Source organism: Mastigoproctus giganteus, chromosome 6 (assembly GCF_048544385.1).
Source record: "Mastigoproctus giganteus isolate SK-2022 chromosome 6, ASM4854438v1, whole genome shotgun sequence".
NCBI lineage: Eukaryota > Metazoa > Arthropoda > Arachnida > Uropygi > Thelyphonidae > Mastigoproctus > Mastigoproctus giganteus.
In genome coordinates, this window is record NC_143580.1 from 10,157,782 (window position 1) to 10,172,270 (window position 14,489).

The 14,489-nt window shown below is 37.5% G+C and overlaps 1 protein-coding gene across 1 annotated transcript in view; it reads right to left on the reverse strand.

The window, feature by feature from the left end:
• The window catches only part of LOC150083898 (prostaglandin E synthase 2-like), a 60,985-nt gene extending 48,037 nt beyond the window's left edge, over positions 1 to 12,948 (reverse strand). The window contains exon 1 of the mRNA XM_090375577.1: positions 12,746 to 12,948. Within this exon, the coding sequence (XP_090231703.1) occupies positions 12,746 to 12,883 (138 nt within the window). The 5' untranslated portion in view covers positions 12,884 to 12,948. The remainder of the gene's footprint in view (positions 1 to 12,745) is intronic.
• Between the last annotated feature and the right edge of the window lie 1,541 nt (positions 12,949 to 14,489).

Genomic DNA, 14,489 nt, shown 5'->3' on the forward strand with positions numbered 1-14,489 from the left:
GGGGCAAATTAAGTTTATTAACGGAATGGTGAATGCAGAAACCTACACTGCTATCTTGGAGGAGTGCCTGAAATTCGTTATTAGAGATCACCACACAGATGTCCAAAACTGCATTTTTCAACAGGACTCAGCACCTTGCCACACAGCAAAATTTGTAAGTTTTATTATATTTAGATTTAATGATGAGTTTGCCTTCTTGTCTCACAAGGCTTAAAAAATACTTACATCAATCTTTTCCCTCGTTTTTCTCCCTTGAGGTGCAGTCAAACCTCAGAAATGCTAGCATTACAGTGTTGGACTGGCCCGGCAACAGGGGTCTTTTTATTGGATTTCATTCACAGAGATATATATCCCATCTAACAAATGCATTTCAAACATTTCTGCAACCCACAATGCAATGCAAAACACATTATTTACAAAATTCACAAGTGATGCAGTTTTTTTGTCTGCCACTGTAATTTAATAAATACTTATTGAGATGACATTGACACCAATGTTTTTTAAAGAATTAACGCATTTTATACATTTTGCAAAAAAAATGAAAATTTATATTCACCTTCTTTCATTGATGTATGAAGCAATTCAAGGAGAACTAATATCAACTTTTCCTAACGTGATTATAATTTTAAAATTATTTTTGTCAATTCCTGTTTGGAATGCATCAGCAGAACGATCCTTCTCTCTATAATATTATATTAGAAATTCACTTGGACAAGAAAAATTAAGTAATTTGGCAATAATTTGTGTTGAGAATGATAACACAAACAACATTAATTATAATGAACTCATATATAATTTCTCAGCCCAAAAAGTCCATTAAAGTACTATAAAAATACTTATTACTTTAAGTGTATGTATTATTTCTGAATTATTCTTATGGATTAGATATATTTCTTATGTCATATTATTTGTTTTGTTGTCACAATAAAATGAAATTGAAAATGTTATTAGTTTTTCTTTATATGGGGCCCCAAATTCCATTTTGCCTTGGGCCCCATGAATTTATTGAACAGTGTTGGTGGTGTAACGCGTAGTTTTTATTCATACATCACTAAACCGAAAGTAATTTATTATTATTAGCCATATGGTGCAAGGAAGCCTGAGGTTTATGTGTGCCAGCCCAAAAAAAAAAAAAATTCCCGAGTTACCCTGTGAGTGAGAGAGAGAGAGAGAGAGAGAGTCAGAAATAGAAGGGAATCACCAAGAAAGAGAAGATGATATCCAGCTCAGGACCCTGGGTGTGCCAAGCCCATACTCACCAGATGTGAGCCCCTGGTGTGTTGTAACTGTTAAAAGAAAGTAACGAAAATGTACCTCACTGTTGTGTTGTATTATTTGGTTCCTTCAGTCATAAATACCTAGTTTATGATACAATAGATTAATGAGGCATTTTGGACGGCAACCCCCAAACCCAAACGACCGGTTTTTGCTTGAATCCCCCCCCCCCGACTTCGGGAGGGATTCAAGCAAAAACCAGTTATTGGGGAAAAAAAAAATTATAAGACTGGTCATGTTTCATTTGTGTTTAGTGAAAAAAGGTTGTTTGTATACAACTTCAGGAGGGATTCAAGCAAAAACCGGTTGTTGGCCGCACGTGGTATTACTTTTTGTTACTTGTTTTGGGGAAAAAAATGCTGTTTTCGTGTTAATTTTTCTTTATTTTAACTCTGAGATCTTGTTATTTTGTGTGAAATTTAGTCTTCCCCGAATATTGTGTATTTATGTTGCTTGCTATTCCTCAAAAATTGCCGTTCCTTTTTTCCTTTTTCAGCTCCGACGTAGTGTTATGTCACGTGACATCCGTCACGTGCAAGTCGTCGAGAAGAAAAGGGGGAAACGCAGTGAATGGGTGGACTTACAAACTGTACGTCACTGCTTTCCTCTTCTTCTTCTTGACGCTCTCTGGATTTTACCGATTATTCAAACAAACATTTACGCGAAGAAGCTTACAATGATTTAGGGAAAAAGCCAAATTATGGTATCCGAAAGCTGACAACGAATCTGTAACTAAAAAAATACTGTTCGTTTTCGACCAGAATATAAAAAGGTACTGGACTCCAAAAAGATTGCAACATCTGCAGATAGCATATACACACCTACTCTGTGGCACAGAGTAGTAAGATTAGAGTAAGGTAAGTAGTAAGATATCTTACTACTCTGTGCTCTTATGATCAACTCAGTTTCATTGCCGATTCCGAAACTCCAAGAACTCGAAAACCAAAACTAATAGAGTTACCGATTGGAATAGGAGATGAAGGAGAAAATGAGCACACTGACGTGGAAAGTACAAATAGAATTATTTGCTTTTAACATTTTTATTGGCATTTAACAATAATAATAATGATAATAACATCTGGTGAGTATGGGGTTGGCACACCCAGGGTCCTGAGCACATCCAGGTTCCCTTCCAAGTAAGAAGTGACCTGAAAGGGACCTGGGGGGTGGTTGTGCAGGCAGATATGAAGTTTTCTGAGCAGTGCAGACGGGTGCAAGAGTAGCTCATGGTGTATTGTCAATGATATATAGGAATTTTTCTAGCAGGGATAAGGAGGTGATTATTCCCTTGTATAAGGCAATGGTCAGACCACACCTAGAGTACTGTATACAGGTCTGGAGGCCTCATTTCAAGAAGGATGTAGAGCTGCTGGAACGAGTACAGAGAAGGGCAACAAGATTAGTGAATGGAACAAAGGGGTGCTCTTACGAAGAAAGGCTTAAGTTTTGCAAATTACAGTGTCTGGAGACTAGGCACCAGCGAGGTGATCTGATAGAGGTGTATAAAGCCTTGAATGGTTTGAGCATGCTCAATGCTGATGGGATTCTTCCTCTTGCTCAGAATAATCACCTGAGAGGGCAGAAATTCAAATTGAGGAAAGACAGATGTAGGATAGACGTGAAGAAATTTGCCTTTAGCCAGCGGGTGGTTGGTTGCTGGAATAGACTTCCATCCCTTGTCGTGGAAGTTGATAGCCTAAATAAGTTTAAGGCTCAGCTGGACAGGTATTTCGAACGAACAGAGGGGTGAAGTGGAAGTGGTTATTTTTTATTTATTTATTTTTGTTTATTTTTATTTTTTATTTATTTATTTTTTTTGGCTGATGCTGCATAAGCTTGCTTTCTTGCATCAGATGCCTCTACTAATGCTAATGCTAAAGTTCTTCGATCCAAGTAAGCAATACGCAGTATTCTCCTGTAACACCACATTTAACATGCCTCAATTTTCTTCCAGTCAACTCTTTTCAGATTCCATCCTTCACATCCATAAGTGGCAACTGGAAAAATTAACGAATCAATGATTCTCAGTTTCGTCTTTAGGAACAGATCTTGCTCTGTCTCCATAATTTTGTCAGATTAGTGATCAACGTTTTAGCAATTGCCTGTTGTCTCTTTACATTGTTTGAGCAATTGTGCCAATAGCTTAAAAGTAACTCTTGTATTTCTATTTCCTAGGTGCAAAATACTACATTTAGAAGCATTAAACTCCAGCTGACATTTTGCTATTCTTATCCACCGGAAGAAATGTCCATTTATGACCTCTCAGTTTCCAGCCCTTGATCTGACGAAGTATTTTGTCATTAATCCCAATTTTCTCCAGTTTATATAAGAGCCTTTCATGAGAATCCATATCAAAAGTTTTACTAAAGTCAAGGTAAATAATGTCAAACCAATTTCTTACATTTAACTGTCTTATGATTTCGTTATAATAATTAACTAGTTTGGTCAGGCAAGACTTCCTCTTAATGAACCCATGTTGCGATCCATTAAAGATACCGTTCCTATCGAAATATCCTCAATTGCATTCCTAACTACAAACTCCAAAATCTTTCTCACCACTTTCTCGAACGCTTATGAGATCTTTAGACTCTGGAACGATGCGCCACTTTTGTTGATTGTTGGGATGTCAGCGCTTCTCCACTCAAAGGCATCATCCCAGAGCCTAATGATCTCATTTTGTTATATACGCTGTTATATTAGTAACATGTTAATCTAAAAAAAGGCTGCATGTGAGTGAAATGTCCCCAGTGGGTAGGACATTGCACTCACATAGTGTGCACTATGTGGGAAAGGTGCCTCCGGTGGTTTCCCACATCTGCGCCATATAAACTCTGTGGCAATAAACAGTATTACTGTGAAAGCCAGAAAGTGTTATTTGTTGTATATGAAGTATTGTGTTGGGTTGTTGTGTGTTCTGGGGCTTTTGGCTGCGGTGCCCCTGGCGGGATCCCACGTTGCCCGCATACATCACAATTGGTAGCCAGGCTGCCCATAATTCTCTGGCTGGTCTCTGCCAGGGACGCCTGAGCTTCCTGGAAACAAACCAAGTCAAAAAAAAAAAAAAAAAAAACAGAAGATAGAGCGCAGGATGTACTGGAGAGAAAGAAGGAAAGGGAGTATAGATTAGGTGGGATTTTATCACCTAGGCGGAAAATGGAAGAAGAGGGCCCTCGAGAGGGTGGGAAAGACAGCCATGTATCGAGGGAGACACGTGGGATCGTTATGTGGCTTGGAAAAGTCCTTCTCTAGGTTTAGAGTTTAAAATCCTTCCCTGGAGTCGACGTGAAACTATCGATTCAGGCGACCTGAGTGTCAAGTAAAGTAGGTGGAAGTGGTCACAATATAGGTGATGGTATAACAGTCGGGTTAAGATAGCCGAATCTGGTGGAATGTTCAATAGCTGAGAAAAGGATGTCGATCAGTGTGCATTGGTTCCAGGACGTTGTACCAGTGATCGTCTTGTGGCGAACAGATCATGGGCGAAGGCAGAGAAAGTGTAGTACTGGTCTTTCTTCATTGATCGAAAGGTGTTCATTTTCTCAAAGCAATGCAAGGCATGTATTTTTGTTATGGGAAATGTTAGGAGGTCCTCGTAGAGGGGGAAAACATAGAATAGGTGATCCCAGTCGTTACCACAATCGCAAAAAAACAAAACAAAAAACCCCTACTATATTAGGGTCACCCGGTAATTTGTATTTGTGTCCGTAAATTGCGTGTATTCTCTAGTCCATTTTATAGTTTTCCTGGACTTAAAAAACCCAGTTTCTGGGGGGGGGGGAACCTTACTATCTACGCCTGAGACCCCGACTAAATGAGCCACGGAGTGAAAAAAGTCCACTGAAATTCCTCGCGTCATCGACGGGATTCGAACCCAGACCTTTTCCACCCGGTGCGGGGAGGGCGGTTAAGATACCACTGTGCTACCCGCGCAGACTTCACGGCATTCAGACGCAGATGTTTCCTGTCCACTCTTGGAGCTTACTTCGCTCAGCTTCAATAGTTACTCTCATGGGTAGCACAGTTGGTAGGATCGCCGTCCTCCCTACATCGGGTGAAAAAGACCTGACTTCGAGTGCCGTCGATGACTGGAGGAATTTTTATGGGCCTCTTTCACAAGGTGGATGCGTTAGTCGGTCTCAGGCGAGGGTACCATGGTTTTTTCTCCCAGAAACACGACCTTTTCGTCCAGCAAACAGAAATCTCAGAAAACACGCAATTTACACACATTCTGGTGGAATGTTCAATAGCTGAGAAAAGGATGTCGATCAGTGTGCATTGGTTCCAGGACGTTGTACCAGTATACACAGGGAAACATGGTCTTAGTTGCCGATGCTCCTAAAATCCTATAACAACAACTTCAGTAGTTTTACCCATAATCTGTAGAATGATAGTATATCACTTAATTTACAGCAGACTGATCCTTGTTACTGATTCTTCGTCGTTCTATTGGACTTTTAACTGTAATTATCATTGCAACATGCATAATCAACCCCTACTTTTGTTGGGTTCCTATAACCTTTCCACTTAGATCAAGTAAAGAACTTATATAATTAACTTTTTTTTTCTTTTTTTATATTCACTTACTAAAAGAAATGTGTCTCTATCTTAGCTTTTTGTGAATGATTTTTCCAACTCAGTTTTCACCTATCTTACATACACATTTCAATACTCATAAAAAACAATATCTTGTGATAGAAACTATCATATGCTGTTTTTCTTTTTAGCATTAGCATTAATAAAGGCACATGATGCAAGAAAGCAAGCTTATACAGCATCAGTCAAAAAAAAAAAAAAAAAAAAAAACCTTCTCATTTCACCCATCCACTCGCTGCAAATGTTTGTCTAATTCTGCCTTGAATCTATTTAAGCTATCAACTTCTACAACGATAAACGAAAGTTTCTTCCAGCAATTAACTACCCGCTAGCTAAAGGCAAACTTCCACACATCTATCCTGCAACTGTCTTTCCTCACTTTGAATTTATGCCCTCTCAGGTGATTATTCTGAGCAAGAGGAAGAATTCCATCAGCATTGAGCATACTCAATGCTGATGGAATTGTTCTATTCAAGGCTTTATACACTTCAATCAGATTGCCTCACAGGTGCCTAGTCTCCAGACACTGTAATTTGCAAAACTTAATCCTTTCTTACTAAGAGCAACCCTTTGTTCCATTCACTAATCTTGTTGCCCTTCTCTGCACTCGCTCCGGCAGCTCTACATCCTTCTTAAAATGAGGCCTCCAGACCATACAGTACTCAAGGTTTGGCCTGACCATTGCTTCATACAAGGAGATAAATACCTCCTTATCCCTGCTAGAAAGATTCCTGTATGTCATTGACAAGACACCATGAGGTACTCTTTCAGACCGTCTGCACTGCTCTGCTCAGAAAATTTCATATCTACCTGCACAATTAACCCCAGGTCCTTTTCATTCTCTACCACTGTCAGGGTAGTACCACACAGTTGATACGTTACTCTGGGGTTACTGCTTCCCATGTGTAGTACTTTACATTTGTCAATGTTAAACTTCATTTGCCACCTCTCAGCCCATCTGCTCAACCTTTCCAGATCCTGTTGCAGTAGCATAGTGTCAGTAGTGTCGTTAACAACCCTGCCAACCTTCGTATCTTCTGCAAACTTGGACATTAAGCCTGATATACCATCATCAATATCATTTATAAATACAAAAAACAACAATGGACCCAACACTGAACCCTGGGGGACTCCACTAATAACATTTGTCCAAGAAGAGCAGTGTCCATTGATTACCACTCTCTGTCTTGTCCCACGCAACCATCCCTTTATCCATAGCAGCAATTTGCCTCCAATGCTACACTGCTCCAATTTGTGCAGCAGTCTTCCATTAGCAACAGTATCAAAAGCCTTTCTAAGATCCAAATATATGATATCAAAATTATTCTTTGCATCCAGCTCCTTTGTGACCACACCATAGTATCCAATCAAATTGGTCAGACAAGACTTCTCCTTAACAAACCCATGTGTTCGAGCTATAACTGAAGTCTCGTATCCTGCAATGCTCAATTAAACTCTTAATCTCTAATGTCATCCACTTGGGTATCTTACTGTTACAGAAATTGTCCACTGGAACAAATGCATTTTAGATCCCATACTGAAGTTAAAAAGGAGGCTCCAGGAAAGGTTGGTATATATTCAGTTATAATTAAAACGGCGAAGTGTGAGTGTATAAAACCGTTCGGAATGCTAATGAGAGCGTCGTTAGTCTTCTGTAACTATAGGACAATATGTTTGACTTCTGTGGTAGGAAAAAAATCATGGAATCTGCGGTTCAAGATGCGAGCCAGGACCATCTCGACAACAAAGGCATCTTAAATAGATCCTAGCATGGGTTCGTTAAGAGGAGGTCATGCCGGACCAACTTGGTAAATCACTATGATGTAGTATCCTGTCCATGATTTATAGGACTATTGCTAGTAGATAGAAGGACGTCGTTAATCCCTCTATACAAGATGGTTAAATCATATTTTTGATATATTTTTGGTCTGGACCTGAAAAAAGGCCCGCATATAAAGAAAGGTTCTGGAGAAAGGCGACCAGATTAGTGATGTGTGCAAATCCATGCACTTCTGAAGAACAGCTAAGATGATGTGGTTTGGGGAGCAGACATTTAAGGGGGGGGAGGGGGTTACTGTATTTGACTGAGGTATATAAAGCACTTAAGGGGTTCAGTGAAATGAGCAAGGAAAGTCTATTCTCCTCATAGGTGAAGCAAGAACAGGGAAAAAATATAAAATCTCAGGGAATAACAGCAAACTGGTTCTCGTATTTACTTAGGCGAGGGTTGTTGAACACTGGAATAAATTGCCTCCCAATATGATAGTCAGTGAGTCTAGCTAAATGCAAAGCAAAACTCGACGGTACCTAGTAGGAATGGGATTATTATGAATATATCATGTTTTTATTTATTTATTATTATTATTATAAAAATATAAAAGTTATTATTATTGTTGTTGTTATTATATTATTTCTCCTTGATTGGGGGTTCCACCCTGTGACGGGTACGTGTACAAGTGCACAGGGTGGTTGTTGTGTCTGGTATTATTACCGTTAGTCAAGGAACTCTGACTCTCCTGTTCAGGATTGCGACTTTCTGGAGTTCCTTGTAGGTGTTCTCTGGGAGACCTATTTTTGCTAGACTTATGCAAGGTCTTTGGCACCATACCAGTGGTTGTTATTATTTTGGTTGAAGCACAAAAAGTCCTTGCATTATTTGGTCTTACTAATACTTCCCATAATGAACTCGTATCCAACAGCGTATAATTGTCTCACCAGTCTCTGACACGTTTAAATAAATGACAATCATCTATATGGCAAAAAAACATGTTTCTTCTGATTTGAATTACACAGAAAGAGATAATAATTAAGCTAATTACTTATTATTTAAGTATTGACAGGTATCATCTCCGGACGAAGTGCCTATTAGTAAAGTAATTAGCATTTTGGGGTTATTTTGTAACACAAATTCCTCTATTACGTAGTAGCAGCATGTGATGCAAGAAAGCAAGTGTATCAGCTTATGCAGCATCAGCCAAAAAAAAAAAAAATCACACCATTCCCTCCAAATGCCTGTCCAGTTCCTCCTTAAATTTATTCAAACTATCAACTTCCACAACGACAGATGGAAGTTTGTTCCAGCAATTAACCACCCGCTGGCTAAAGGCAAATTTCCGCACATCTATTCTACATCTGTCCTTTCTTAATTTGAATTTATGCCCCCTTAGGGTCGTAATCTGAACAAGTGGAAGGATCCCATCAGAATTCAGCGTGCTAAACCCATTCAAGGACTTATACACCTCAATCAGATCACCGCGCAGGTGCCTAGTCTCCAGCCACTGCAATTTGCAAAACTTAAGCCTCTCTTGGTAAGAGGATCCCTTCATTCCCCTCACCAATCTTGTTGTCCTTCTCTGTACAGGCTCAAGCAAATTGACATCCTTCCTAAAATGAGGCCTCCAGACCTGTACGCAGTACTCAAGGCGTGGCCTGACCATTGCCTTATACAGAGGGACAATCACCTCCTTTTTCCCTGCTAGCAAAATTCCTATATATCATTGACAAAACCCTATGACCTGCCCTGGCAGCCTGTCTGCATTGCTCAGAAAACTTCAAATCTGACTGAACAATTACTCCCAGGTCTTTTTCATTTTCTACCACCTTAAGTGTAGTACCACTCAGTTGGTACTTTTCTCCCGGGTTACTTCTACCCATATGCAGTGCTTTGCATTTGTCAAGGTTAATCTTCAGTTGCCACTTCTTAGCCCATCTGCCCAAATTATCTAGATCCTGTTGCAGTAGCACACTGCCATTACTGTCATTAACAACACTGCCAACCTTTGTATCGTCTGCAAACTTCGACACTAAGCCTGATATACCTTCATCAATATAATTGATAAATATACAAAACAACAGTGGACCCAACACCGAACTCTGTGGGACTCCACTAATAACATTAGTCCACGAAGAGCAGCACCCATCGATTACCACCCTCTGTCTTCTCCCACTTAACCATCCTTTTATCCATTGTAGCAACTTACCCTTAATACCATTCTGCTCCAATTTGTACAATAGTCTTCCATGCGCAACAATGTCAAAAGCTTTCCTGAAATCCAAATATATGATATCAAAATTATTTTTTGCATCTAGTTCCTTTGTAACCGCATCATAATTGCCAATGAAATTTGTCAGAAAAGACTTTCCCTTAACAAACCCATGCTGTGTCTGAATTATTGCTGCAGTCTTATCTAGATGATCCTGCAATGCTTCTTTAACCAGTGCCTCCATTACTTTTCCTGGAACAGAAGTTAAACTCACAGGTCTGTAATTACTCGTGTCACCCTTCGATCTCCCTTTGTGAATTGAGGATACATTTGCACTTCTCCAGTCCGTGGGGACCTCCCCTGAGTCCCAGAATGCTCTCATAATTATGGCTAAGGGTTTGCTTAGTTGCTTTGCCGCTTCCTTTAATATAACTGGATAGATCCCATCCACCCCAGGTGCCTTTCTTAGGTTTAACTTCAACAATTTCTTCTCCACTTTGCTCTCAGTTATTACAAAATCATTAAGCACCCTGTTACAATTTCATAACTTTCTGGCATTTTCAAACCTTAACAACTCCTCATGTGTGAATGTAGATGCAAAATACTCATTCAGTTTGTTTGCTATCTGAGCAGGATCATCAACAGTCGAACCATCGATATCAAGTGGACCAATCAGATTCATCCCCTTCCTTTTAGAGTTTATATAAGTAAAGAAATCCTTGCTGTTTTTCTTAGCATCTTTTGCGAAGGATTTCTCGTAATCTGCCTTCGCCTGCCTAACCTCCTTTGTGACCTGATTACAGATTAGCTTATATCTGCCATAGGCTTCTGAGTCGCTTTCTAATTTATATACATCCCATGCAATTTTCTTCTCTGTTATGAGTCTCATTAGTTCATTTGACAACCATTTAGGCCTAAACCTTGAACAATATTTCTTAATAGGTATGAAACTTTTAGTAGCTTCCACGATTAATTCCTTGAATGCTTCTCACTTAGAATTTACTGTTGGTAACATCGTCAGTTGATCCCACTGTACAGAATTTAAAAACTTTCTAAGACCACTGTACTCACTTTTACGGAAGCAAAAACCCTTTCCTTTACCCCTGATGGTAATTAAATCTTTAAGTAAATCCCACATCAGTACACTGTGATCACTGCCACCTAGTGGTTCCTTTATCTGTAAATTCTTAATACACGAATGATCACTGCTGATAATCAAATCACGAGTATTACTCTCTGGTTGCCTCTCGAACATGCTGCTGCAGAAAACAATGATCTAATAAATCCAAAAAAGTCTGACTAGTGTGTGAGTGACCAACCCACAAGTTCCAGTCAATATCTGGGAAGTTAAAATCCCCCATTATGACATTCTGATTTACTAGCCCACTCTATTTCTCTGTACAATTGTTCATTGTACTCATTCGAGTCATTAGGCCTATAACACACTCCTACTCTTATTTTTGCTTTCGCAGTGCTTATGTCACACCAAACTGACTCAACAGTGCACTGTTCATCTATATCAACTAGGTGCACTTCTTTTGATTTTATGTTTTTCTTAACTAATAGCATAACACCTCCTCCCTTCCTATCCTGTCTATCCTTTCTGCATACATTGTACTCCTCAAATTCCAGCATTCCTTATATCTGTGTGACACCATGTCTCAGCTATCCCAACAATATCCGCCTTGGATGTCTTGACCAACACTTCAAATTCATCAAATTTATTTACTATACTTCTAGCATTAGTATACATGCAAGCATACATGCACTGTTCCTATTCCTAGTTACCCTAACACATCCCATATACCCACCTATTTCACGATGACTGCCATCCGTGCCTGAAACCCCCAACACCCCTCGCTCCAGGTCGCTACTTATTCTAATAGAAGTTGTGCAAGAATCACCTTCACCTCTGCCAATGGCTACTGTTAATCTATTAGTCCTTGTATCCCCCCAAGTTAGCAGTTTTCCGACCCACCTAACACTGTCTCGATAGCATCAGCAAATATTCTTGCACCCTTTCTATTAAATGTATCCCATCCCTATAGAAGCAGTCTCTCCTCTTAACAAGTACAGACCAGGCTGAAAAAAATTCTACCCCTTGAGCCTTGCACAATCTTCCCAGGGCCGAATTGATCGACAAGGCCCTCATCATATACTCCCTACTATCGTGTCTGGGCAGAATTGCAGACACTTTCAAATTCAACCCTAGTTCACGGCTTTTGTTCAACAGTGACCTGTACTTGTTAAGTAATTCTGCCGGTCTCCTACTCTTAATATCATTAGTGCCAACGTGTACAACTATATCTCCACGTGTTGTGGTTGTTCTGTATTTCATTGAATTCACTGAATTGGATGTTACAATTCAGTATCAACTATTATCATTTCTGTATAGATCTGTACATCTGATGTACAGATGTTAAATATAGGATTAAATATATATATCGTTGTTTAATTATTACAATGGCATTGTCGATAGTTAATACGCGTGTTGTACATAAATTCAAAAGACTTATGGACATTGTATCACATTATATATTTATTTTTATTTATTTATTCACTGTAATCGGGCAACGGTGGGTGATATACCGCTATTACCCTATTATATTACCATGCATGTACCAACGTTGCTCTTTTACTTCATGATAGACGATTTTTGATTTCTAAGACATTAATTTATTAATTCCATCCTTTCGACTATCATGTTCATTTATTGTTGACGAAATATTTTATTTTATTTATCTATTTTCTCTATTTAAGCATAGTACTGTCTATGATCTAGTGACTGAATTTTTATCGATATGCTGGAGTTGGAACCTTACTTTTAACTACTTTATCAGTTGTTTTCGTACCTTGTTAAAATCAAAATTTACTAATAATACAAAAGTACTTACCGATCTTGAAGGTTGAAATGTCGGTGTGCATGATAAAGTATATGTATCTTTACACCCAGGAGCATAATCGTCCTTGGAACGATTCACATAAGTGTCTGTAGTAATATGATTATAGCTATATTCCGAAGCCATCACCATTAATTAGATTCAGCAGCTTTTATATTCACGTAAATGAAATGTGTTCGAAAGATAACGAATAAAATCGTAGCCCTGCAAAAAAAATTCGAGATAAAAGCAGAGTAAGTGAAGAAAGTCACTTGTTGAAGTACTTACGAAAAATTCTCAGTTAACTGATTACGTTTCTACAATGAAAGATGGCTGCTATCTCCCCCAGCGGTTAGATTTGGCACTAAAGTGTGCAATGTTACAAAACTGCCTACGTCATAGTGTATACTACCAGCGCCAACTTAAATTTTGCATCTCATCATAAATTCAATTATATATTTAACAAGGAGTTTACTTATGCATGGATAATGCACACACATTATTTCTACTACCAAGGTAGTTTTAATCATATCTCACTTTGCAAATACCTTCATAACGAGTTGCCAAGGTATTGCACTACTTCGAATAAGTGTAGGTGCATTACCCATGCATAAGTAAACTTCATACTCTTAGGCATTTAGCGAAGAAATATTATTTAACAGTTTAAAAATAGCATATATTAAAAAAAATAGTAAAAGGAAGTGTACTTTAAAAAATACTATTTTTTGGAATAATTTACGAAATCACATTTTTAGTAGTAGAATAAAAAATATAATCCATATTTAAAAATAGTAATAAATAAAAAATCAAAATTCAAAAAAATAATAAATAAAATCAAGATTAAACAAGAATAAATAATTTAATTAACATAAAAGATTAGAAATCTTATAATACCGTATTGATAGACTAATAATAGAATAGCAATTGCTTAAAAAACGGTACTCACCTTGAATAAATCTGCAGTGGTATATTGAGAAGAGGTGGTTAGTATTGTTAGCTAAGAAACTAAGGGGGGAAATGAAGAAAAACGGAATTTAAATAAGCGCAAGGTGGACTAATAATAGAATAGAATACTAACCACCTCTTCTCAATATACCATTGCAGATTTATTCAAGGTGAGTATCGTTTTTTAATCAATTGCTATTCTATTATAATTTAATGAATTAAATTAATTTTTATTAATTAATAATTGATAAAAATAACTAATAAACTAAGTAACTAATAGCTAATTAATACTTAATTATTAATTTGTAATAAATTTATGAAATTAATTTAAATGTTAATTAATAATAAATTAACATTTTTCGTTTTAAATAATTTAAATTTGTAAGTTTAAATTTATGAAATTATTTAAATGCTTAAAAATGTTTATTTAAGCACCTTAAATTATTTAGTGTTTTAATTTATTTTTATTCATTATATTTTGAATTTTGATTTTTTTATTCTATGATTTTTATTTTACTTTATTTTTTATTTTATTTATATATTTATTTTATATGTATTGATTTTTATATTTGATTTTTTATTCTCAAAAAAATGTGCAGCTTCAAAAATACAAGGTATGTTTAGAAAGTTTGGAGAACTGATAGAAAGATGGTTTTTTTTTTTTTTTTTTTTTTGATACCTTGAAATTTCTATAGCAACCACAAATTTTGGGTTCAACCTGACAATTCTTTTTTCTTTTCTTTTTTTCCTTGCAGCGCTGAATGAAGTGAAGTGTCACAATGAATGGAGTGGAATATAGATAAGTGATTCGGTT